Source organism: Crocodylus siamensis, chromosome 3, assembly GCF_052110815.1.
Source record: "Crocodylus siamensis isolate JL-2025a chromosome 3, ASM5211081v1, whole genome shotgun sequence".
Taxonomy (NCBI): Eukaryota; Metazoa; Chordata; order Crocodylia; family Crocodylidae; genus Crocodylus; species Crocodylus siamensis.
This window is the reverse complement of record NC_143397.1, coordinates 129,829,777-129,856,213: the sequence shown is the minus strand read 5'-3', so window position 1 is coordinate 129,856,213 and position 26,437 is coordinate 129,829,777. Positions and strand designations below refer to the sequence as shown.

The following is a 26,437-nucleotide window of genomic DNA, read 5'->3' as shown; positions in this document are numbered from 1 at the left end:
GTTTACACTCATTTTGTATCATAGAAAAATAATTGAGCAATTCTTCTGCTGCAAAGAACTCAGGAACACCCCAACAGGGCAGCATGCTTTTAACACTAGATTCTTATTTGAAATTTCTGGTTTTATCTTGTGAATCATGTTAGTAAATTTAACTATGCTAAGATTGTATGGCAGCCTTGAAAGTATCTCAAGGCTCTCCAGAGTGCCATGGCTTCTTGGTTGAGACTCATTGAAACATTCTTCCCCAAGCTCCTGGGTCTCACCGCAGTTATAGCAGAGGCTTTGCACTGAGAGCAGAGCTGCTTGGGGTTATTCCCCAGTAGCTCCACTCTTAACATTGAGCCACCAGGCTGTGAGACCAGGGAGCCTGGGGAAGCATTCTTCCCTGTGTTCCCTGGCCTTGCTGCAATTATGGTGATGGTTCCACACTGAGAACAGAGCCACTAAAATGAACGTGCCCCCCCTGATTTTGCTGCCTTTCCCAGCTCCAAGGTCTTGTTCTGCTTAAGCCTTGACAGCTTTGTGCTGAACATGCTTCCCTCAGCTTCATGATCTTGCTGCAGTTAGGTGGCTCAAACAGCTGTTCTCAGTGTGTGGGTAGGGGGAGAGGAGTAGAAGTTTGGAGGGCTGAAATGGGTAGAGGGACCAGGGAGCTGTGCATTCTGGAATGCTGGAGGACTGCAAATTAAGTGCTTTATTTACCCAGAGTTAACTAACAATACCCTGGAATGACAGGTCAAAGCTAACGCTCACTTCAGTTGGCTTATCTTTAAAACAATGAGGCCATGTCCATATGAGCAGAGACATGCATTTGCAGCAGCACAGATTTGTTCTGCTGCTTTATGCGGCAGTGCACACCCCTACTTGTGCAGTTTGCAGTGGGACACAGCCCCTTGGTATGGGGGCTCTGCCTTTGTCCTGCCATACTGCACTTCGGCATGCTTTGTGCTGCTTTTTTTTTTAGGGGTTTTTTTGCTACCAGGAAATCCTACTAGCAAATTTTGCCCCAGAGCTGCTAATTATCAGGGCTGTATGTGGTTTAATGTGCAATGTGTAGTTTGTGTTGTTGCAAAGAGGTTTGCAGTGCCACAAATCGCACGTGCCTGCACATCTGGATCCAGCCTTAGAGGACACTTAGTATGAGATAACACCCTTTAACAGGTGAATGCTCCCATTTTAAGTGTCTTTATGTTTATTTAAGTGTAACCTGTAACACTACCCTTATGAATAGTCCTTCATTTGCCTGCAGTGCACAGCCTCCCTACTTTCTTCTCAGCAGCATGATAACTCACACTGTTAGGCCTGCAAAGCTGTGTGCGTATAGTAAACTACTGTGCTCAAAAATGTTCAAATACAGAACTCTGTTTTGGACATTTATTGTCCAGTTCTATCTCCAAGTCACACAGAGCATAATGTCCAGCAAGCACATCGCATGTTATGGTGACACTCAACAAGGAATAAGAAACCAAAACACTCTTTCCACTCTCAAAAGTTGTTCAAAAGGAACCTTCTCTTTGAGAAGAATGGAAGACCAAAGGATATGACTGTTCAGCAACACTATTTTAATTTTGAGACTGTCTTCCCTTTCCAACCCATTTTAAAAAACCTTGTTCATAGTACAGTCTCAGGAACTTGATATATGTGATGTAATTTATATTTCCTATCAAGTACGTAGAATCTTTTGTAGTTTATAGCACCAAGAAATCATCCTGCTGTGAGCATTACCAAGGTCTGTAAACTAATTCTGAGTGATCCTTCCTCCATGAGTATTGTTAATATGCTGAATCCACAGTGATAGCTAAAGTACCACTAATTAATTTTTTCACATATACAAATGCACATTGTTACTTTTAGAATTCTTAAGAAAAGCACAAGTTAATAATAATATTGCTGAAATATGGTTTTTAATGTCTTAATGAGATTCTAGTGCAATCATACATCTCCAACATTATGTGCATATTTTGACAACTGAATAAACACATTGGTGCAGAGATGCTATGTCTGCAGTTGTACCTTTAGTGTAGCTCTAGTATTTATCATTGATAATTCTTGTTTTCTGCTACTTTCTCCTTACAAGCTATTCATTTATATTGTGAATGGTATTATGTGTCCATGTCAGGGAGCAGAATGTATTTTGAGTCAATTTACTAAAATAATCACTGCTAAGTGGTATATCTGGACAAAGTTGACACCTTTGACATTTTCTAAAATGGCAAAAATAACTGTATTTAAAGGCATGATTTATGGATGCTGTGTGTCAAAAGAACTTCTGCATTATTACACTTTCTAGTATAGGCATTGCCCCTATTTCGACCATCAAATTGCATATGGGGCAACAAAGTAATGCTTTATTAGTGTTTTGTGGTCAATTATGAAAAGTTATAAAAAGCAAAATGTGATTTAATAAAGAACTGTGCAATTTGTATTGTTCCTTTCTTGGAGCTACAGTGTTTGTGTGCATGGAAGAAACAATTTTTACATAGTTCAGTTTTTATAAGATACATTTTCCCCCCAGTAACTAAGAACAACTCCTATGATTAAAAAGTAGACTGGAGCCTTTAGATGTCTTTCTGATTGCTGGCCTCTATTAAAAACTTCTTAAAATAATAGATAGGTTTAATTCCTCAAGCCAAAGAAAAATTATATCATCTTAAGTATTTTCCATATTTATTATATTGATGTGACTTTGCTGCAGAAAAAAAGGAAGCAAAATCTCTTGTATTGCAAGTTTTAAATGTACCAGGCTAAGGTTTACTTAATTAGAACCTCCAGGCAATAAAGGAGCCCTTTTTTAAATTCTGCGAATCTTAATATGCTAAATAATGCAAAGCTTCGACTCTTCAAGCATGAGACACACATCTGGCAGCTTAACATTTAAATTACAGAAAAAAAAACACTTCAGTGGTAATTTTCATGAAGAAAAGAATGGGAAATGTATTACAACTAAATTTAATTTCTTTTTAGATTTTTCATCCTGTCTAATTGCAAGCATTTTCCCGTCTTCTGCTTTATTTATTTATTTTTACACAGATTTTTTTCAGTACTTTTTATTGATCTTTAATTTGAGCAGCTTCTCACTGTTAGACCCATTGAAGAATTACATTGTATTTTTACTTAGGAAAAAACAAAAAATTGTTCAGAGAAATCTATCTGGAGTTAAAGTAATGAGCTCACTGGTACAGAAAATAAAGAGAAGAAGAGAATTTCAAAGCTTGACAAATAAAATATAAAAGCCATGCAACATGATTAAATAACAATTTGAGTTAGTTCCACCTCCAATTTTTAATATGGGTGTTTTCTTTATTTCTTTTTTTTCCCCCTTGTCTCTCTTCTTTCCCCTCCCCCCACTCCTGCTTCCATATATTCTGGCTTTTTTCATACAAAAGTAATTACTGCTTAACATTTTTTTCTCATACGTTTCCAAAGAATGTTGTCTAACTCCTCATTATTTCTGCAAAGATTATTCAATGAGCCATTAAAATATGCCACAACAAAGAAAAATATAGGCAATGTTTCCAAGTTGTGTATTTATTGTTGTATGCATGCTTGTATATAACGTGTACATAATACATGAAAATTGTTTCTAATATATAATATAGGGTATGCATATGTGAATTTACACATGCATATACATCTGTACACACAAACACACAATGTGGCATATTTTCCATGAATACTAATGATCATAACTACATTGATGCCAGTGATCTCTTGTGACCCCCTCTGCCTCCCACACCACCATCTAATGCACATGCTCAGATACCATTTTGAATAGATAGATATACTCTCATGCATACATATTTATGGATTCTTTCTACTTAAGTTTCATTCGTATCTTCAATTCTTTCACTGTAGCAACCAAACATCTTAAAACCTTCAGTGTATTTGTCCTTACAACACTGCTGTGAGATAGGAAGGACTTTCATTTCCTTTTTACAGGTGCCAAAGATGGAAAAAGTGATTTGTCCAACTTTGCAAAAGAAATTTGTGGTGGGTTTCTCGGTTCCTAGCTATTACCAAAGCCAATACCCCTCAGGTTTTTGTCTTGCATGCAAATATATATATATATTTTTTCTTCTGTTTTTAGAAAATGATACTTATCAAGTTACCAGTGGTAGTTCAGATAAGTATTGTGCCTTGGTGCCAGTGAAAGAAGACCATAGTACTCATTACAAGGTAAAGATAATATTTTGAATGCAACTCTTTTCATTAAAGTGCATATATCAGTCACCTATTACTATCTTATTACATACGATACATGTAGACGTTAAATTTAGAGCGACCTAACTAGAGTTAGGCCTGTATAAATATTCAGGGGTATAAATATTCAAAAATAGTGGGCCTGATCTAAGTTAGTTCACTTGAGTAGGTGAACTAACTTCAACTGGGAATGGGTTAATCTGATCCAGCAAACATCTGTGCACACTTGGACAACAGGACTGGGGCCAGAAAAGTGCAGCTGCTTGCGCTAGCCCAGGGCTGAACTCTTCCTATCTTCCCTCACCCTGATCAACCTATTTTAACCTCCTTACCCTGCACCCCATGGTTGACAAATCCCTACTGTGGACCCATCAGGCCCTCCCCAATCATGCCAATGCCCTGCTGAACCTACTTGTCACGCAATCCTCTCCCACCCTAAGTTACCTGCACTGGGTTTCCAGAGCAGCTCCCAGCACTGGCGAAGCTCCACATGCCACTCCCCATCTATGATTATGTGGCTTAAAGTAAGCCCTATGATCATAGACTGGATGCAGCGAACATCTGCATATGCCCTAAGATTCCAGAACTAGATGGAGTAAGGCAGGAGGTCACTAGCCCTGGGCACTTCCGTGAGTGGTGGCTGCAGCAATAGCACTTCACACCTACTCTCTGGTGCTCAGCATCCTCAAATACCACTTGTCTTTGTTTCCTGCACCGGGTGCTGAAATTGCTAGTTATGCTTCTGCTAAGATTGCTCAACATGCCCTAGCTGTTAACAGGTAGTTTAGCGTTTTAATAGGTTTTAATGTGCATAAGAGAAAGGAAAGAAGCTGACATTTTGTGAATTCTGAAATGCCTGTAAACTTTTTATGGCTAAGCAGTCACCTTTTCCTGAGCTGTTGAAGACTGACTAGCTCTATCTTACCTGCCTGCTTTTAAAATGATGATTAGGTAATCATTTTTTATCCTGATTTTGCTGCAGTGTTAAGGCAACACTCTTCTAGTCAGCTCAGCTTTTTCTTGTCTTCTCCAGGCATAACATTTGTCTTTTTTAAAATATTATTGCTGTGAATCAGAATTTTAGCTACCACAACAGCCACATGCCTACTACAATTGTTGTTTAAAGCTCTGGATAGCTAATCCTTCTTAATAAGAGAATTTCAAAATAATAAGTAGAATTTCAGATATGGAGAGATTTCAGATAGACAGCCTCATTCAAGGTCTGGCCCTATTGTGAAATTATTTCAGACTTGTTTAAACACAGGATGTTCTTTCTTAGCCTGGAGACTTAAGTACCTTCTTGCCCCAATCATGATTCTTACACATGAAAGTTGAGGCACTTAAACAAGTCAAGACAAGGCCACGTGGGGAACCTTGCATTGCCATTCTCTGTACAATACCTGGTCTCAGAGGAAAAAAGATTTTCCTTCCTTCCTTCCCCATTTGTGTGCAACAAGACCAAACTGTATTAATCTGACATGCCTGCAAATATACTCCCGTTGAAATAAAGGAAGAGAGGTGTAGCAGAGCAGATCAGTGTCTGAGACAGTCTCAGACATCCAGGGAAGCACAGACAGTGCGGTGGTGGCTAATTTTGCACCCTCCCCCTGTGCCCAAAAGGCCAGAAGGCTGCTCCTCTGGTCACCACCCCCCCCGCCGCACTCAGTGACTCTTCAGTAAAAGTATCATTTGAAGTTAATGAAAACTGGGGATGTTCAGCAATTAGGATTATCCATTTATGTAAATACCTAAATATGGCTTTAGATTATCTAACTTGAGGCAATTGAATATGACAAGTTCAGTTTTTGTTTATAAACATAACACTAGCTTCTTAGGCATAAGGTGTAACATCAGTTAATTTGAATGGAACTACCCCAATTTATACCAGCTGCTGAAGATGTGATTGCAAGTTTCATAGTTAGGAATATTTGTCTATTGTTTCTTGCCTGCTTTATGTTGTTTTACACAATTTGAGTCTTGCAGTAGAATATTATTAATCCATACTGTTCGGTTCCATGAACATTTGGCAGGCAGTACAATGTATTATTATTACCTATTGATCACTTGCATAGTACTTTTATCAGGATTTGTAGATGGAGAAACTCAGGAACAGAGAAGTGAGGTTACTTTTCCAGTATTGCCTTACCAATTAGCAGGAGACCTAGAATAGCACTCATATTTCCTAGTCACAATCCAATGCTTTTACCAGTCTACACTGATTCCAATCCCTTTAATTGGCCTTTATTCATATTGGATCTAAACATGGTTGCTCCCAAGGACATGAATCCAAAACACTCCAATTTTCTTTATTCTGGAAGTCACTGTTTTACCTTTTTTAAGGCTTGATTTCTTGGGGTCAGATTAGATGACCCTTGAGGTTCCTTATAGCCCTTTGATTCAGAGATCACACAACACAGATGTGAATAGTTTTGCTGTTTCCTTGCATGGGAGCAGTACCATGTCTTTAGTGCAAACAATCCTCATGTATTCTATTGGAGCTTTCTTGCAAATCAATCCAACAGAAACATATTAAGTGGAAATGTGGGGCCAGATTCTGTTCTATTTAGTAGGCTTCTAAGAGGAGTTAGGTGCTTACATGTGATTTTATTCCACCATAAGTCCTACAAATCCAAAGTGTATGTATTTTTGTAACACACCGTCATCCAGCACTTAAGACTGAGTCTCATAAAAAGTAGCGAGGAGCAGGAAGAGATCTACCCACCTTTTGCATTATCAGTTTTTCAGGAGTTGAACGGGATGGAATAGAATCCCATGCAAATACATAATTCGACTTTGGGCACGTCTACATGAGATGCTACATTGCCATAGTGACGAGCTATGGTGATGTAGCTTATCACTACGGTGACATAGTGTCAGCAGGCATGAACTGTGACACTGATGCTACTGCACAGTAGGGTCAGAAACGACACGTGCCATCGGGACTGCATAATAAGAGCGCTTACTGCACAATCATTTAGTATTAACTTTCCAAACTTCCAAAATATATCTGCCTTTTACCATTCTAGAGTGAGATTGTCCTTAAAGCCATTTTTCCTATATCAAATTACTGATGTTAATATTCATCCCCAGCACCACTGAGAAGCACATTGTTGAATATTTTTTAACTGGATGGAAATAATTTTGTAGCTCTGAATTTCTGTAGCTCTGAATTTTTCTATGCTGTCTGCATAATGTATCTTGCCAAAGTCTTGCTCATGATTCCCAATACATGCATTTTATGTATTTATTTATTCATTCATTAGATTTATATGCCACCCTCCCTACAAAGGCTCAGGGAGGCTTACAATAAACACACAACAAGACAAAAAATTTATGGTAGACTCCCCAAATGACACCCCAGCATTTTAAAACTTCATCCACTCACACTACCCACTACTACTCTTGGTCTATCATCCAAGAGAACAACTCCAGTTTCCCAGCCCAACAATGCACCCTAACCTTCACATAAGGAGACTATAACCTGAACTCTTAAGTACATTCATTTTAACACCTCATAAAGTGTATATCACGTACTTTTTGACTTTTTTGGTATCCACGAACTCTAAGTCTCCTTTTCTTTGCAAGTAATTTCCAAAGGTATAAACCTTCGGCGAACAAACCATGTTCTAATGTGAGAGAGGGCCCCTCTTGAGGAAAGAGAATCTAAAGTATCAGTCATTTTGACTTCTTGCTTTGTAAGTGTTTGGCCAAGGATTTGATTAGTTCATGTTTAAGCACAATCCATTTAGATTCATATTTGTAGGTTCCCTTGAAACTACTTGTGAGCATCATATAAGTATTTTTAGGGGAGAAAAACTGTTAGGGCACGTCCACACATGCAAGTATGTGTGCTTCCAGCAGCTCAAATAGAAATGGTGCAAATTTGAGATGGGGCTTTTTGCCTCAGTAAATGTACCTGGACATGCACTTTGATGTGGGGCAAATTGTGCCACTTGGGGCAAAATAACGCTGCCTGGCTCCTCTGGGATCTGCAGCCAGGAGGAGCTAGAGCCCAAGGCCAACACCTGTGCTGTCCCCAGCAGTGTAAAAAGCTGCCCTGTCTTGGCCCCATCAATACAAATAGCTGCCCTGTCAAGTAGCTCAGGGCTACTCACTCTCAGGACCTTATGGGGCCCACCCAATTGGTACCTGAGGACACTACCCCTTGTGCCATCTGGACGCTGAAGCAGTCCTGAGGGTTTCCTGTACCCTTTACCCACTTCAGCAGTCTGGCAGTGGGGGCTGCTGCACACCTGCAGGCCTGGATGGGGCTGTACAGCCAGTAAAGGCACCTGTCCCTCTAGGCCAGCTGCCAGTGGGATGTGGCTGAAAAGTTGGTCTTTGTGCAGCACTACTGCCATGCATGCCCCTGCCTGGCCATCTTGGCAGCTATCGCCCAGAAGATGTTCCAGGTGTGGTGGCTTGCTTTAAGCCGGGAAGTCAGCCACCTCCAGCTGGGTCCAAGGTGCCGGCTCTGAGCAGTCAAGGTCCTGACACTGGTCTCCCTACTGGAATTCTGGTGTTCACTATTTGAAAAATGAAAAAACCCTGATAAAAAAAAATCCCAAAGTTAGTCTGTAAAATACTCCTAAATCCAAGTTCCTCCACAATTAAAGCAAAAGGCCACTATATATATATATATATATATATAAATAGAGAGAGAGAGAGAGAGAGAGAGAGAGAGAGAGAGATGGACAATGTTTTATTGATATATCTACAGTGCTAAAGTGGTTTGAAAGCCTACCAGTGTCTCTATCATCATAATAAAGTGAATTCTAAATACCTATAAGTTTTGCTAGCCCCAACAGGGGCCACAGCCCCCCCAACAGGGGCCAAATGGCTCCCGCAGGGGTTACCATCCCCCCTTGCAGGGCCTACATGCCACACCCCCACTTACTTCCAGCTCCCGAGATTGCTGCCCTGCCTGGCCCCAGCCCCTGCCCGCTCCCCCAGACCCCCCAATGGATGCCTCACCCAGCCCCAGCCCCTGCTTGCACCCCCAGTCCCCCATGACTGCTCCCCCCTGCAGCCTCTGGCACTTTAAAAAAAAAAAAAAAAGGCCTCTATTCACCACAGAAGAAGGGGCTGTGGGGCCTCCTAACAGAGCCCCCCAGCACAGCACAGGGCAGCAGGGGCAGTGGGGCCCAGGCTGGGACCACTGGGGCTGTCTCCCAGCCCCGCCTTGTGCCTCAGTGACCCTAATGACAGTTGCTAGTGTTGGTGAGTGTAGATTTTTTGTTTGGTTTTGTTTTGAATGGCCAGGATGCTGGGCTGGAGGGGATGGGACTGGGTGAGGCAGGGATCGGGCGGAGGCTCAGAGGCAGGCAGGGGGTGGGTCAGGGCAGAGATCAGGGGGGCTGGAGGAATGGGTGGGGTTGGTGGGGGTCCCTCCCGTGGTCCCCTCCCCCCTCCAGCCCCACAACCCCCTACTTAACCAGCACAGGAGCCTGGGTCCAGCTCCCTGCACTGGCAGGCAGCGTGCTTTGGCACCAGGGTGAGGGCCAACCATAGAGATGCTCTGGCTGTTACCAGAGCATTTCTGTGGAGGACCCAGCCTCCGGTTGCCTCAGGGTATGGTCTAGAACTGTGGCCTGTCCCAGTTTTTTTGTGTGCATTTTTTTTTGACCCCTGGCAAGGGTCTAATTTTGCTTCTGCACTGCTAATTTGCAGCACAGGAAACATTTTCTCATTCCTGCATGTGCCTCTTGCCATGTCTCAAAGGGCTTTGAGACAACTACAAGATGCATGTACATGCTCATCTGGATGCGTCCTTAGAGGTAACCACATAACTGAGCTTTGACCTTTAGACTTCAGAGAATATGTCCCTGCTTAATTACCCTGGACTAGATTTACTAGAGTCCTCCATTTTTGTTGGAAATTGCAGAAGCATATATTTTTCAGAGCCAGTTCGGCTGAATAATCTGTTCACATAAACTGCTTTGAGTGTTTTCTGTGAGTAAAGAGCAATGGTAGCAAATTATTTTGTGGTGTTAGGACCATGCATAGAATTGCACATAATTAAGATACTAAATGGTGATTGTTAAGGACACAGTGTTCTGAGTCATGTGATCTTTATAAGAAGGTAAATGTGTGTTGTGCCTGTAATCCTATCTTCATGCTGTTGAATGAATGTCTGGCTTTCCATCATGGGCATGATGAAACACAGTCCAATGCAATTCCCATGTAATCCTTTTTAAAGCCTTTTTGTTTTGTATTCTAAGTAATGCATTTTTATTTACTTTTTACAAGGAGAAGTATCACAGATGCCACGTCAGTTCAAGTAATGCTTTGTAGCCACAAACTTTTGTGAAATCTCACATTATTCTTAGGGATTAGCAAACTGTATTTGTATGTCTACCTTGGACAGTATCTTTAGTTGTACAGTATTAATGTTTAAAAACATCTTTGAGTATGATACTTGCACCTACTACCCTTTAATTCAAAGTCTTGTGAAACCATCCTTGTAGCAATAGTCTGCTTGTTATGGCAGCATTTCAATTGACCATTGAAAATGGAATGTTTTATCATGTTTACTGAGGGCCATGTTAAGCATCATGTTGATATGGATCTCAGCCTCAGCCTATTATGTCAATGAGCCCTAAACTAAAATGCAAAAGATAGGTGCAGTCTCTGCAATCAAATTTTATATGAGCTCCAGAATACAAATTTGCCTGTTAGACCATAATAGCTTATTGAGTAAACAGTATAATAATCTTCAGTATTACTGTAGTTAGCAAAATACATGGTGATCTTTCTAGGTCCAGTGCTGCAGCTGTTTGCCAGCAGAACTCCCATTGAGGCTGCTAAAAATCTATAAAATAAATAGGGATTTCTAGTTCATTACAGTGTTCAGAGAATCATAAATTTTAAGGACCTTAGATCTTCTGATTTGACCTTTGAAATAGGCCACAGCATTTCATTCACTATTTGAATACTGAGCCAAAAAACTTGCATTTCACTAAAGGCCTTTTGAAAAATTATGCTTTAAGCTTGATCTGAAGACATATAGGGCATGTCTATATGAGAAGCTTTACTGAGCCGTTTACTGCACAGAAAGTTCACGTGTCTACACATGCTCATGCTTACTGAACAGTAAAAATCCCTAATCATGATTTAAGCGCAATTAGTAACTGCACAATAATGCATGTGTAGATGTGACAAAGCAGCAAATTTACCCCTGGGTCTGCCCAGCCACTGGGGGCTGGCCTGCCCCAGGGCTGCAGCCTAGGAGCCTCTCTTTCTCCAGGGCTCTCTGGCAGCCCTTGGTTGCAGGCTAAAAGTGCCTGCAGCCATTTTGTGTCCTGGGGCACACATCACAGGCAGTCAGAGGGCAGTGCAGGCCCTGTGTGCCTACCTGGGCAGGCCACAGTTGATCTGTGCCTCCCTTTCTGGAGCCCTTTGCTGCTGCATTGTCCTGCACAGCCTTGTGGCTTTTAGGGCTGTGCTGTCAGGCCAGGTGGGTACAGAACGGTTTCTGTAGGCTGCTGCAGTTTCTGTCCAGCCTGTCAGCACCCCAGGGCTGCCTGAAGGCTGCTTCTGGCAGCAAGGCCAGGGCCACTTGCCTACTGCTGACCCCCAGTAGCCTACCCTGTGCCTGTAGCTGCTGCAGGACATAGCATCTTCCATGTGGCTCCCAGTTCTGTTCCATGCTCCTGTGCTGAGCACTGCTGGTAGCTGCCCAGGGCTGGAAACACTGGGACAGCTGTGCAGGGGCCCAGAGATCTGGTGCGGGACCCACAATTACTTCCTCCTCCCTGTTCAGGCCCAACAGTAACCACGTGTGTATGTCCGTGCCTTCCACCTGGGCCCCCAACTGGAGCCAGGAGGAGGTTGGTGACCTTGTGGCACTCTGTGGACAGAGGTGCAGCACCAATTTGAGTAAGGCAGTTGCTCAAATGTCCACATTTATGAGACCTTGTCGGGCAGGATGTAGGAGCACGGGCACAAGTGGTTGGTTTGGCCGTGCCACATAAAGGTCAAGGCCTTTCAGGCACAGTGGGTAGCCATGACCAACCACAATCATTGGTCTGAACGCGCCTGCAAGACCATGCCTTTTATGCAGCAGTTGACCCACATTTTGGCACCCTAGGGTCCAGGGCAGAACTGTGTGTATGTGCTGCCCACTGCCAAGCCCTCATCCTTAGCCCCACATGCCACATGGTAGCCACCCACCGCCCTCTAGCAGAGCCACACCTGGGCCTAGGAGAAGGTCCTCCACTACCATCTGCCTGCAGAAGCTTCTGGCCCAGCCCCTGTCCTGGGTCCACTGCCACCTGCTTAAGCCCAGGCCCACTGCTCATTGGAACTCCATGTGGGAGTGGAGCCAGAGCTGCCTAGAGCGGCTCCAGGACTGGACATTGGCTCTGCTGGACATTTCTCCCATGGATCCACATCTGGCGGTGACTGTAGAAAGTGGGGGGCTCACCAAAGGGTGATGATGGTCCCCAGGGTGGGCTGCTTCCTCTCCAGTTGGTAGTGTCAAGGTCCATGGGAGAACAGCCAGAGGCCAGGGTACTGGCCTCCTGTCCCCGCTTCCCCTACCCCATGGCCCTCTACTTTGGGAGACCAAAACAAAGCCCTCACCCAGGCTTCTACTTGGCCCAGCCCCTCAGGGAGAGAGAAAGGTAGGAGGGTGTACTCACCAGTCCTTCCCAGTAGGGCAGGGCCCCCCAAATCCCAGGCAGGGCTCCCATTGCCCGAGAGCAGCTTTCCCTGATGGCGGGCCCACTGCGCATGCGTGCAGTTTAAAAGGGCCTGCCAATAGCAAGAAAAGCCCCAGTTAGGCTCCGGAGCGGCAAGAGACACGTGGGTGAAAGCCCACTGTGCCCCTCTTCCCCTGAAGCCCCCCAGACACCCCCCAGCAGCCACAGAGCCCCTTGCCGACCCCCAGCACAGCCAGGGCTTGTGGTGGGAAGGGGTTAACCCCTCTCTGGGAGGAGGCGGCTGCGTGGAGCTGGGCCGGGTTAAAACCTTGACCAGGCCCCTACTTCACTCAGCCCCCCAGGGAGCCACATGACCGGAGCCACATGAACAGGCTGTGCAAACAGGCGCGGAGTTCATGCAGGAGGGGGACTGGAAGGCCCAAGGCTCTGCCTGCAAACTCCCCAGGGTAGAAAGTCCAAGCTGTAGCCAGCCTACCAGAGGCATGACACAGATGGGCATGCGCTGCACTCTGAGGGTCCCCTCGGGCACCTCAGAGACCACCACCCAGACGGAGCCCATGGTTCTGGGCTCAACACAGATGGAGCCCCTGGCTCTTGGCTTCAGGGGCTGCCTGTCCCTTTTTCAGGCTCTGGGGCCCAGGAGCATGGCCACCTCCCTATGTGGGGTCTGCTCCCTTTTGGGGTCTTTGGGAAACAGCTGGAGGAGCTCCAGGCCACAGTCCAGAGACCGCATGCTATCAGGGACTGTGAGCAGGAGATTGACTCTTACTGCCAGGCCCTTCTCCCCTGGGAGCCAGAGGGTAGACCACAGTCTTCCGCCAGGACAAAGGAGGACTCCGGGACCTTCCATTCTGTCCAGTCTGTCCAGTCAGGGGCATGGACCAAGGTGGTCAAGGGCTCTAAGGCCTGCCGCACCAAGGCCCCTGCCCCGCCGGAACTTAGCAACAGATACGCATCTCTTGCTGCTCCAGCAGATCCTGCTGAGTTGCCAGCTCCCACAGGCAACACAGGCTTACCTGCAGCTACCGTCCCTGCTCTCCCCAAGACAAGATGTAAGGTGTTTGTTGTGGGAGACTCCATCCTGAGGGGGACTGAGGGGGCAATCTGCCTCCCCGACCCCTTAGCTTGGGAAGTCTGCTGCTTCCTGGGGACCTGCATCCGGGACATTGCGGAGAAGATCCCAAAGCTCCTCCAGCCCATAGACCACTATCCTATGCTCTTTATTCACGTGGGCACCAATGACATGGCTCGGAGCACTCCCAGCCAGGTCATGAGGCGCTATATGGATGTGGAAGCAGGGCTAAAGGGTCTGGGGGTACAAGTGGTGTTCTCATCAATTCTCCCAGTCTCGGGCTATGGGATGAGGAGGGAGAGGAGGATCCATGTAGTCAACCAAAGACTGCAGCACTGGTGTCATTGGGAAGGCTTTGGCTTCCATGACCAAAGCCCACTCTTTGGCGAGAGAGGCAGCAAGCTGCTGGGAAGAGATGGCCTCCACCTCTCTCCCCTGGGGAGGAGGCTCTTCTCAGCCAGACTGGCTGACCTGCTCCACTGGACTTTAAACTAAGCCTGCTTGGGGATGGGGGGGACTAACGCCACTGCTGGCCCGCAGAGCAACCCTTGCAAAGCCAGCGGGCCAAGGCACTTAAGGGAGCCCACCCTTGCCCCAGCCCTGGTACAATCTGTGGGCAAGGCAAGAGCCCCCAAGGGGACACTTGCCTGCCTGTACACAAATGCCAGGAACTTGGGGAATAAGCAGGAGGAGCTAGTCCTCCTGCTCACTGCAAATAATTATGATGTCATTGGGATAACGGAGACCTGGTGGGACTGCACCCATGACTGGACCTCATGTATAGATGGCTATACGCTGTACAGGAGGGATCGTGTAGATAAAAGGGGTGGGGGTGTAGCTATCTATGTTAAGGAAAGCTGATATTGGTGACCAGAGTGGACTATTGGAGACCCCCTGGGTTAAAATTTGTGGGGAACATGGCACGGGGGACACAATGGTGGGAGTCTACTACAGACCTCCCACCCAAAGTCCTGAGCTTGACCAAGAGTTTGCCCGGGAACTGGCTGAGGCTGCATGCTCCAGGACCATGGTTGTCAAGGGTGACTTCAATTGCCCGGACATCTCGTGGGAGGACCACTCAGCAAAATTTGAGTAGTCACAAAGCATCCTCTCATATGTGGATGACCTCTACCTGGCTCAAGAAGTCTATGGGCCAACGAGCAGCAAAGCGCTGCTCGACCTGTTACTGGCTACAGGGGATGACCTAATCAGTGACCTAGTGATTGATGGGAAGCTGGGTGACAGCAATCACGAGCTGATCACCTTCACCATCTGCCGTAAAGCTGGCAAGTCAGTCAGCAACACAGAAGTCCTTGACTTCAGAAAAGCCGACTTTGATAAGCTCGGGAGGCTGGTCAGTGAAGCCCTAAGGGACCATGACCCCAAGGAGAGGGGAGTTCAAGAAGGGTGGTTGCTCCTCAAGGGAGCGATCCTCAGTGCATAAGCTAAGTCTATTTCATCTCGAAGGAAAGGCAGCAAGAGGGGACAGCTGCCTCCCCACCCTGGCTCTCCAGGGACCTAGCAGATGTCCTGAGGCTAAAAAGAAAAGCCTACAAAGGACGGAGTATAGGATTCATCTCCAAGGAGGATTATTCTGCACTGGTCCGGTCCTGCAGGGAGCAAACCAGGAAAGCCAAAGCTGCAACTGAACTCCAACTTGCTTCGAGCATCAAGGACAATAAAAAGTCCTTTTTCAGATATGTGGGGAGCCCAAGGAAAAGCAAGGGCGACATTGGACCCTTGCTGAACCAGATGGGGCAACTGACAACTGACACCCAGGAAAAAGCCAACCTATTAAATGGGTACTCTGCATTGGTCTTTCATCAGTCCCATGGGATACCCATGCCTGCTACAGGACAGGGAGGTCCAGGTGGGGGAGATCCCTTGCCCTCCATAAATGCTGACCTTGTGAAGGAACATCTTGAGAAGCTGGATACCATCAAGTCAGCTGACCCTGACAATCTACACCCCACGGTTCTCAAGGACCTGGCGAGCATCATAGCTCAACCCCTGGCACGGATCTTTAAAAACTCTTGGCGCTCTGGTGTAGTGCCCGAAAACTGGAAGAAGGCCAATGTGGTACCTATCTTCAAGAAAGGGAGGAAAGTGGATCTGGCTAACTATAGGCCCATCAGCCTGACTTGTGTCCTGGGGAAGATCTTAGAAAAGTTTATTAAAGAGACCGTCCTTAATGGACTGGCCGATGCCAACATCCTAAGGGATAGCCAGCATGGGTTTGTTCTGGGTAGGTCTTGCTTGACCAATCTCATTTCCTTCTATGACCAGGTGACCTATCACCTGGACAAGGGAGAAGAGATTGATGTCATATATCTTGACTTCAAAAAAGCCTTCGATCTGGTATCCCATGATCACGTCTTGGTGAAACTGGCCAGTTGTGGCCTTGGGTTCACCATGATCCGATGACTGGGGAAATTGGCTCTGTGGTCAGACCCAGAGGGTTGTAATTGATGGAAGTCACTTATCATGGTGTCCTGTGACCAGTGGGGTCCCCCAAGGCTCTATCCTTGGACCCATATTGTTCAACATCTTCATTAATGATGTGGACATTGGAGTCAGGAGTGGCCAAGTTCGCTGATGACACCAAACTTTGGGGCAAAGCATCCACACCAGAAGACAGGAGGGTGATCCAGGCTGACCTGGACAGGGTCAGCAAATAGGCGGATGAGAACCTGATGGTGTTTAACACCAAAAAATGCAAGGTTCTCCACCTTGGGAAGAAAAACCTGCAGCATCCTTATAGGCTCAGCAGTGCTACGCTGGCTAGCACTACAGAAGAAAGAGACTTGGGGGTCATCATTGACCACAGGATGAACATGAGCCTGCAATGTGATGCTGTGGCTACTAAAGCGACCAACGCGCTGGCTTGCATCCATAGATGCTTCTCAGTCAAATCCCGGGACGTCATTCTCCCGTTGTACTCGGCCTTGGTGAGGCCACAGCTGGAGTACTGAGTGCAGTTTTGGGCTCCACAATTCAAAAAGGATGTGGAGAAGCTTGAGAGAGTCCATAGAAAAGCCACGCGCATGATCAGAGGTCAGGAAACCAGACCTTATGACGACAGGCTGAGAGACATGGGGCTCTTTAGCCTGGAAAAGCGCAGGCTCAGGGGTGATATGATGGCCAGCTATAAGTTTATGAGGGGTGACCACCAGTTTCTGGGGGAACGTTTGTTCACCAGAGCACCCCAAGGGATGATGAGGTTGAATGGTCATAAACTACAGCAAGACCATTTCAGGCTGGGCATAAGGAAGAATTTTTTTACTGTCTGAGCCTCCAAGGACTGGAATAGCCTGCCATCGGAGGTGGTTCAAGCACCTATATTGAACACCTTCAAGAGCAAATTGGATGCTTATCTTGCTGGGATCTTATGACCCCAGCTGACTTCCTGCCCTTTGGGTGGGGGGGCTGGACTTGATGATCTTCTGAGGTCCCTTCCAGCCTTGATGTCTATGAGTCTATAAAATCTATGAAAGATTCTGTAAATAGTTTTGACACTAGGAAGAGGGTTTTTTTTATTGTTGCTGGGTAGGGAGGGTGGTGGAAGGGCTCTGTATGTTGAGTGGGGAGGAGGGAGGTGGCTCTGTTGAGTGGACAGAGGGCTCTGTGTGTTGGGGAGGGAGGGGGAAGGGATGTGGAGTGTGTTCTGTGAGGGAAATAAAAGTTTCTTCTTTGGACACATGCCTGTCATGAGAGAGCTTCAGGGGGTGGCAAGGGGTCTGTGGGTGGCCAGGCAGGTGGGCTAGAGTGGGGAGTGCTGCAGAAGGTGGTCCACTAGAGCCTCCTGCACCTGGTGTCCTGGTCCCCACTCTCAAGTATGCAGCTGTCCTGGTGCCTTGGCAACACTGCAGGGGGTGCTCCAACTGCCAGGCTGCCTCTGCCCGCTGTGTCTCCTCCACCCAAGGCCCATGGAACAGTTCTCCTTGGTTCTTGCAGATACTATGCAGCACACAGGCTGCAACAGTGACCCTGGGTAGATTCTCAGCTACCTCAAGGTAGCCCTTGCGGCAGCTGAATGGGCACTCAACCAATGCACAGATCCAGCCCAGGCACTGGTTAAATTGGGCCTTGTGGGGGTCCAGGTCGTCAGTGCAGGGCTTCATCAGCCAGGGCAGGAGTGGGTAGGCAGGGCCCCTAATGAGCAGGGGCAGGACAGCCATTTCACCCAGCTGGAGGTCTGGCATCCTGGTACAAAGCACCTGCTCTCCACCTGACCCACCAGACTGGAGTTGCAAAAGATGTGGGTGTCGTTCATGCTTCCTGCCTAGCCAGCGCTCACATGTATGAATGTGTTCCAGTGGTCCACGATGGCCTGGAGGACCACAGAGTAGAATCCACTATGTCTTTAGTCAGGGCAGTCTCCGTGGGGTGGGCAGGTGACCAGTATGTGGGGTCTTGACATATTGGAGTAGCTCCAGTGCACCAAACCCTGCCACCACTGCCTGGAGGTTGTGGACACAGATGATGGTGTCTGCCAGCACATCCTGGAAGGCACTGAACATCTCCATAATGGCTCCCCCTGCAGTGGCCTTGCCCACACTGAACAGGTAGCCTACATACCAGAGGCTGGTGGGCATAGCCAGCTTTAGCTGCACCAGGGCCAGGTGGGTGTTGTTGGAGAGGGCTGGGTGCATGCCAGTGTCCTGGCATTCCAAGTGGGGCTGGAGTTAGTGGAGCAGGTCCCCAAAGGTGGCCTGGGTCATGTGGAAGCTGTCCACCCACTGCTCATCATCCCAGGTCTGCCGGATGAGGTGCCACCACTGGTGCAGCAGGCCCAGAGGCAGTGGGGTTGGAGCCCAAGAAGGTTGAAAACAGCCCCAGTGATGGCATCCTGAAACCCCTTGTTATTGTCCCTGGTGGTGGCAGCTGCACAGCAGTGGTGGTGGCCCTGGGAGGGCATGCTGTCAGTGGGCAGGCAGTCACTGGTTATAGGGGAGCTGGGCAGAGCAAGATGTCCATTGGCCAGGCGACTGTCAGTGCAACAGGCCAGCAGGGTGATTGCAGCAGCCAGCAAGATCCCACAACACTGTTGGCCACTGCCAGGGCCAGGAGCTGGGGCAACCACAGTGCAGGGAGGCAGGCATGACCAATGCCCAGTCTAGCTTCAAGGCAATGGCCTGGGCATGGGCCTGGGCATGGGCAGTGTGGGAAGCAGCCCAGTTACATGGGTACAAAGCCTACCCAGGCCTGATACATATAACAATAGACCCAGCTTGGGACCAATCTGGCTGCCTAGCAAAAGGCTCAGCTTGGGTCTGATCTGGCCATGGGAGTTGTGGAAATTGGATAGTGGGGACAGTGGGGTGGGCAGTGTTAATTGCCACCACTCCTCCACTGCCCAATTCTCTGGCGTATGAGGAATGTCACAAGCTGCATGGGTCAGATGTGGCCTGCAGGCCAGGGGTTGAGTCCCTCTGTTATAAATGGTTGCTATAAAGAGGATGGCAATTAACTGTCTACTTGGAACATCAAAAGAAGTTATTACAAACCAGGAAAACATTCTGGGATGGTTCATATAGTAATGATCCTGCCTTGAGAAGGAAATTGAACTAACTGATCTCTTGAAGACGCACATCACTGAGCTACTGAGTCATGTTCCATGTTGTTCTTTCTCCTTCTAGCCCATGAGTCTGGAATTCTTTGATAATCTCAAAGATCTGGGCCTAACTCAACAAAAATCAGTAGCCTGAATTCTCCCCCTAGAGGAAAAAGGTTTGTGTTAGAATCTCTCCAAACTAAGGTGGACATGGAGCTCAAATCTCCCACTTACTCAGCAAGTGCTCTAATCATTTATCTTATATAAAAGCTGGGTACTTCCTCCTATTGTCTGTTTTTGAATGAAAGTGATTTTGGCTGTTGCATTTTTTACTGAGCTTAATGCTGCTGGGGCATGTTAAATATGCTCTAAGCACACCTACCAAAAAGGGCCACTCAGGAGACTGAGGCATGGAGGTGCCTAGTGTATGAATCTTGAATGGCCTCAAGCATAAGATGCGTCAAGATGCTGACCTCAGCCAAGATGGTGGCACATCTGTGTGTGTATAATAGCAGAATCTGGGGCACTGAAACAACTTTATAAGATGCCTAAATTCTGCGAAGGTTGCACTTGTGGTACCAAATTAGTTTTTTGGGGGTGACCTTAAATGACTTAAGTTCCCAGGGGAAGACTCTGATAGAGGAGAAACATGGAACCAACATTCCCAGCTCCTAGGCCTGCACCATACCCACTGACCCATTCTTCTATAGTGGTAGGTACCAAATGGTTACAGAATCAGATGTTTAATTGTTCCTTTTAATTGATTGTTAATTTAAAAAAATAAAAAACTTTTTCTGTCAACTATTTTGTATTCTTCTTTAATAACAACAATTATGAATTAGTCCTAATCTCCAGGGCTATCAATTTGTCATCTTTCATAAGATCATTTGAATACTAAAACATGTTATCACTTTAATATAACTCATAGTGCATTACCACAACATGTTTTAGGGTTGTGGGTTGTAGCCATGGTGGTCTAAGGACATAGGCAGACAAGATTCTTTGGGTAAATCCAATATCTTTAATTAGAACAACTCAAAGAGATGGAAAAATTCTTTTTAGCAGGCCTTACAAGGGGTGTTTGTGCCTGAAAGCTTGCTAAGAAGAATTTTTCCAATGCTTTGAGTTTGTCTAATTGACATCATTGACTCCAAGATGAACATGGGCTGGCAGTGTGGGGAGGCAGTTAGGAAGGCCAACCACACCTTGTCATGCATCCACAGATGCATCTCGAGCAGGTCCAGGGCGGTGATCCTCCCCCTCTATGCGGCACTGGTCAGGCCACAGTTGGAGTACTGTGTCCAGTTCTGGGCGCCACACTTCAAGAGGGATGTCGACAGCATGGAGAGGGTCCAGAGGAGGGCCACTCGTATGATCAGGGGACAACAGGGCAGGCCCTATGAGGAGAGGCTGGCTGTGGGACCTGAACCTGTTCAGCCTCCACAAGAGAAGGCTGAGGGGGATCTCGTGGCCTGTTATAAACTAGTCAGGGGGGATCAGCGGGCATTGGGGGAGTCACTGTTCCCCAGAGCACTGTCAGGAGTGACCAGGAATAACGGTCACAAGCTGGCAGAGGGTAGGTTTAGGTTAGATATCAGGAGGCGCTACTTCACGGTCAGGGCGGCTAGGGTCTGGAACCAGCTTCCAAGAGAAGTGGTGCAGGCTCCTACCCTGGGGGTGTTTAAGAGGAGGTTAGATGAACATCTTGCTGGGGTCATTTGACCCCAGTATTCTTTCCTGCCATGGCAGGGGGTTGGACTAAATGATCTGCTCAGGTCCCTTCCGACCCTACAGACTATGAAACTATGAGATGCACTGTGCCAGGGGCTGTGCTCTGCCTGGCCTCAGATTGGGGGTCATCTGTGCATGGGTGCCTGGGGACTATTGTAAGTTGGCCAGGCAGGCCTAAGTCCTGGTGGCTGCTGGCTGAGCTCCCAATCCCCCCTTGCTCCCCTGGGGCCAGTGGTCCAGTGGGTGCTGGCCACAGGCAGCCTGCCTCCTCCACCCCCTTCCCAGGGTAGGCCAGGCCACACTGCTGGCAGAATCTGCTTCTGTGGCTCCAAACCCCACTCCCTACCTCTCCTTGCAGGCCAACAACTCTGCTGTGTTACTGCCAGCACACATAACCTGGGTTCAGGGCACATGGGTCTCCCAAAGGACTGGGGCAAGGGGCTGGCCATACCTCCACCCTCCTCACAGGGGAACTCTCTGGGGAGATGCCCTGGGGCTGGTCCCTCCCATGTCACTGCACCCCAAGTGTGCCCCTTCTGGGTGTGGCCCATGTGGTGCAAGGTGAGCTATTTGTGCAGGCTGAAGGGTGCCTGAGCCACTACTTAGAGCTACTGCTGATCCTGCTGGTACCCTGGGCACAGCTGCAATCTTGATTTGGGACCCTGAGCTATGATGGTGTGGGGGAAAGCCTGGGCTGCCCCACAACCTTTGCTGCCACCTGAAGAGCTACCTGTGGTAGTGCTACACCTCCCTACCCCCTGCTCACAAGGACCTTGCTGCTGGCATTGATGCATTCCTCAGCATGTGAGAGGTCCATGCCCACCCAGCTGCAGGGACATGGGCTGCTCAATAAAGTTCTGAGCTGTGTCCCACCTGTCTGTGTGCTGTTGTGGGGTGGGGAGCCTGGGGCCAGGGAAGTGTGGGCAAGCCAGGCAGGAAGTGGGGGCAGAGGTATGGGACATTTACAGTGTGTCTGGGGCTGGTGAGGCTGGCAGCTTGGCACAGGCCTCCCCATTGGCAACAGCAACCAGTTTTGCCTGCTGTCCATAGCCCATGGTGTATGGTGGGCTGGCACCTGGCTAGGGTCCTCCCTCCCCTCCCCCGGGGAGGAGCTGGCACTGCTGGCAGCCAGTGGTGGTGTGGCTAGCTGCTTCTTGTGCAGGAATATGGGGCTGCACTGAGGGCAAGGCAGCTGCTGGACAGGGCTCCCTGAACTACTAGTGGATGCAGCAGCCTAGGAGGAGGACAGGGAGGATGGAACAGGGCAGGGTCCTGAATGTCCCAGGTCCCCTCCTCCAGTGACATGTCACCGGAAGCATCAGGGCAGGGATCTCAGAGCTGGGCAAGTGGTGCAGCAGGCTGAAGCCCTTTGCAATACTCATCTGTGGCCAACTAGTGGCTCTGGAGAGGGACAGGTTAGGCAGAGACAGGCAATGAACAGGCTCTTTCAGGCTCCTGTGCATTGTGCTCCAGGGCACAAAATGGCTGCTGGCTTTTACTTGTTGATGCTGAAGATTTGATGCTGATTTGGAGAATCAGTGATTCGGCCATAGACACAGCTTTAAAAGTTTTTTCTACATACCTCGAGGTACCAGGCATGGCTTGTGAATGTTGTGATGCTGGGGCAGATGGAGTATCCCATGATCACCTCTTGGTGAAAGCCAATTGTGGCCTTGGGTCCACCACAATCCACTGGCTGGGAAATGTGGTCAGACCCAGAGGGCAGTAATAGATGGAAGTCAATCATCATTGTGCCCTGTGACCAGTGGGGTCTTTCAAGGCTCTGTCCTTGGACCCATATTGTTCAACATCTTTGTTAATGATGTGGACATTGGAGTCAGAAGCGGACTGGCCAAGTTCACCAATGACACCAAACTTTGGGGCAAAGCATCCACACCAGAAGACAGGAGGGTGATCCAGGCTGACCTGGACAGGCTCAGCAAATGGGCGGATGAGAACCTGATGGTGTTTAACACCAAAAAATGCAAGGTTCTCCACCCTGGGAAGAAAAACCTGAAGCATCCTTATAGGCTCGGCAGTGCTACGCTGGCTAGCACTACAGAAGAAAGAGACTTGGGGGTCATCATTGACCACAAGATGAACATGAGCCTGCAATGCGATGCTGCGGCTAGTAAACCGACCAAAATGCTGGCTTGCATCCATAGATGCTTCTCGAGCAAATCCCGGGACATCGTTCTCCCGTTGTACTCAGCCTTGGTGAGGCCGCAGCTGGAGTACTGCGCCCAGTTCTGGGCTCCACAATTCAAAAAGGATGTGGAGAAGCTTGAGAGAGTCCAGAGAAGAGCCACATGCATGATCAGAGGTCAGGAAAACAGACCTTACGACGACAGGCTGAGAGACATGGGGCTCTTTAGCCTGGAAAAGCTCAGGCTCAGGGATGATATGATGGCCACCTATAAGTTTATGAGGGGTGACCACCAGTTTCTGGGGGAACATTTGTTCACCAGAGCACCCCAAGGGATGAAGAGGTCGAACTGTTATAAACTACAGCAATACCATTTTAGGCTGGACATAAGGAAGAATTTCTTTACTGTCCGAGGCCCCAAAGTCTGGAATAGCCTGCCATCGGAGATGGTTCAAGCACCTACATTGAATACCTTCAAGAGTAAATTGGATGCTTATCTTGCTGGGATCTTATGAGCCCAGCTGATTTCCTGCCCTTTGGACTCGATGATCTTCTGAGGTCCCTTCCAGCCCTAATGTCTATGAAATCTATGAAATCCCACAGGAGTGTGGGGGGACCCCCACATGCTTGGCAGCAGACCCAGAAGTAGACCAGAAGTACTTTTAGTCCACTTCCTGGTCCACTGGGGAGTGTACTGGGGAACCCCCCTGAGGTGCCCCAGCTCAGTGATTGGCCACAGGGGGACCCCGGTTGCCCCCCCACCCCAGACACAGGAGGCACCAGTCACTGAGTTGTGGGGTTGCGGGGAGGGGGAGGGATGGGACCCTCAGTGCACTCCCCGGCGGACCTGAAAGTGGACCAGAAATGCTTCTGGTCTACTTCTGGATCTGTTACTGAGTGTGCTGGGGAGCCCCGTGTGCTTCTATGGGACAATCTATGCCCCTGGACTGCAGCATTTACAAGCTGCCTGGTACCTAGAGGTATGTTGAAAAAACATTTAAAGCTATGTCTATGTCTGAATTACTGAATCTTTCTGAATCTCTCCTAATCAATTCGGAAGGTTCCAATTTGATTTGGAGAGATTAAAGGGTCCTCTGATTCAATTCAGATTTGGAGATTTGGCCACCGAATCAGGCCAAATCTCCACCAAATCGAATCGGGGACTGAAGCTTTGCACAGCCCTAATGTGTGCCCTTAATTAACATTAAATTAGTCTAATGGTCATTGACTGTGTCATGTAGACAAGCCTACTGTGTTTTGGATTATTGTGAATAGGTATAATTTGGGGAGGTTTTTTAGATCATCCATTTTGTGGTTGTGCTGAACTAATATTCTTTTAAATATTTTTTTTTTATTTTAAAGAATCCAGATGACCCAACTGAGCCACATCATCAAGAGAAAAAAAGTCCTGTAACTGGTACAGGTGCAGGAGAAGGTGAAGCATCTTCACAGAGTAATTCTTACTTGGAGGAGTTAGAAAAATACAGATTCTCTGTATGGTAAGCAACCTGAGTTGTCTTACATAGAGTCTTTGTTGTGGACTTCTGTATTGTATATAAACAAAGAAGAAGAATATTATTAAGCTTCCACAGTCAAACAATTCAAGCTTAGGGAATTTCAGAATTATGGTTATCTGTAATACCTTGATTCAGCTCCCTTGGACATATTCATTATGATTACACAGCCATATATATTCTTTATCATAATGTATAGTGCTCACTTTAATGAGTAATTATTCAATATTTTCTTTTCTCCTTTTTGTTCAGAAAATGACCGCATGGTTTATTTACTGGAAACAAAGTCTATGTTAAATTCTGTTATTAATGTTGGGCTTTTCTGTGGCACTCATCCCTAGAAATTGACTGCTTCATAAACATTAATTAATCTACACAAAACCCCTGTGAGGTGAGACACTAATAGTTTCCCCATTTTACATATGGCAAACATCAAAATTATGGTGAAATATTTGTGTTAATCTTGAGTATCCAGTCTAAGACACTGAGAACCTGATATTTTTCAAAGTATTTAGCTGATATCTTTCCAGAGTTAACCAGAAACGTGCTGATGGAACTGCATTATATTTGAGGATACAGTTTTGCTAAAATCAACATTTTTGGTAAAATCATGTTGTTTTTGTCAAAATTTTATTTTGAAGAAGAACTGCAAAACAAAAATTCTTATAATGTCAAAATGTCCTATTTTCAAAATATTTAAAAATAAAGTGTTTCATTTTTTTAATTTGGAGATTATTTTTCTTTCAAATATTTTAACTTATAAAATATGGAATAAAAGGCAAAATGGAAATTAAATGATCCAGTCAAATTGAAATGATTAATTTGTTCCAGTTTTCCCCAGATTTTTTTTTCAGAGGAGAATTTTGGGCTTTGGGGGTTTGCTTCCAATGAGAATACATATTAATATCAAAAGCTCAAATCTTTGTGAACCAGAGTTTCCGCCTTCTACAGAGCTCTATATATTTATTTACTTTTTAGATTTATATCCCAGTCTATCCAAAAGACTGAGAGCTTTATATTTTCAAAACACAGGCCTGATTTACTTACTTTGCAGCTGCAAGGGTCAGCACTTCTGCAAATCAGAATCCAGTGGCTTCTACTGGGGCACCTGGAAGATGAGATATACATGATTAGTTTAAAAGTTTTGGTTTAGTTTGGCTGCCTGCCTGGCACTGTAGCAGAGACAGGGACAAACCCCAACTTCTTAGGCTAGCCTCAATCAATGGTTAGCCCTTCTTATTCTGCTCCCTCCTTTCCTGTTACTTGCGTCACACCTTCCAGCTTTTGCAACATGAGGCAGGGTCCCTACAGACAACAGTCTCACTAAAACCTTTCCTTGGGACAGTCCAACCCTTGCACTGAGGGCCAGTGGAGAAAAAACCCCATAACATCATGTAAGGAAAGACTGAATCATGACAACACTGCTGGAAGTGCTGTACTTCTGATGATCCAAAAAATGAGATTTTGGGCATTCATTGCTACTAAAAGCTTCTAGCATTTGTTTTAGAGTAGCTATGTCAACAAAAATATTCTTGCTGGATCTCAGTATTTTTTTCT

General features: G+C 46.9%; 1 protein-coding gene across 1 annotated transcript in view; it reads left to right on the top strand.

Moving 5' to 3' along the window:
• LOC149868802 (uncharacterized) overlaps window positions 1–26,437 on the top strand; it is a 300,950-nt gene that overhangs the window by 113,722 nt on the left and 160,791 nt on the right. Inside the window, 2 exon segments of the mRNA XM_090037671.1 lie at window positions 4,088–4,176; window positions 24,729–24,865. Of these exon segments, the coding sequence (XP_089893797.1) occupies window positions 4,088–4,176; window positions 24,729–24,865 (226 nt within the window).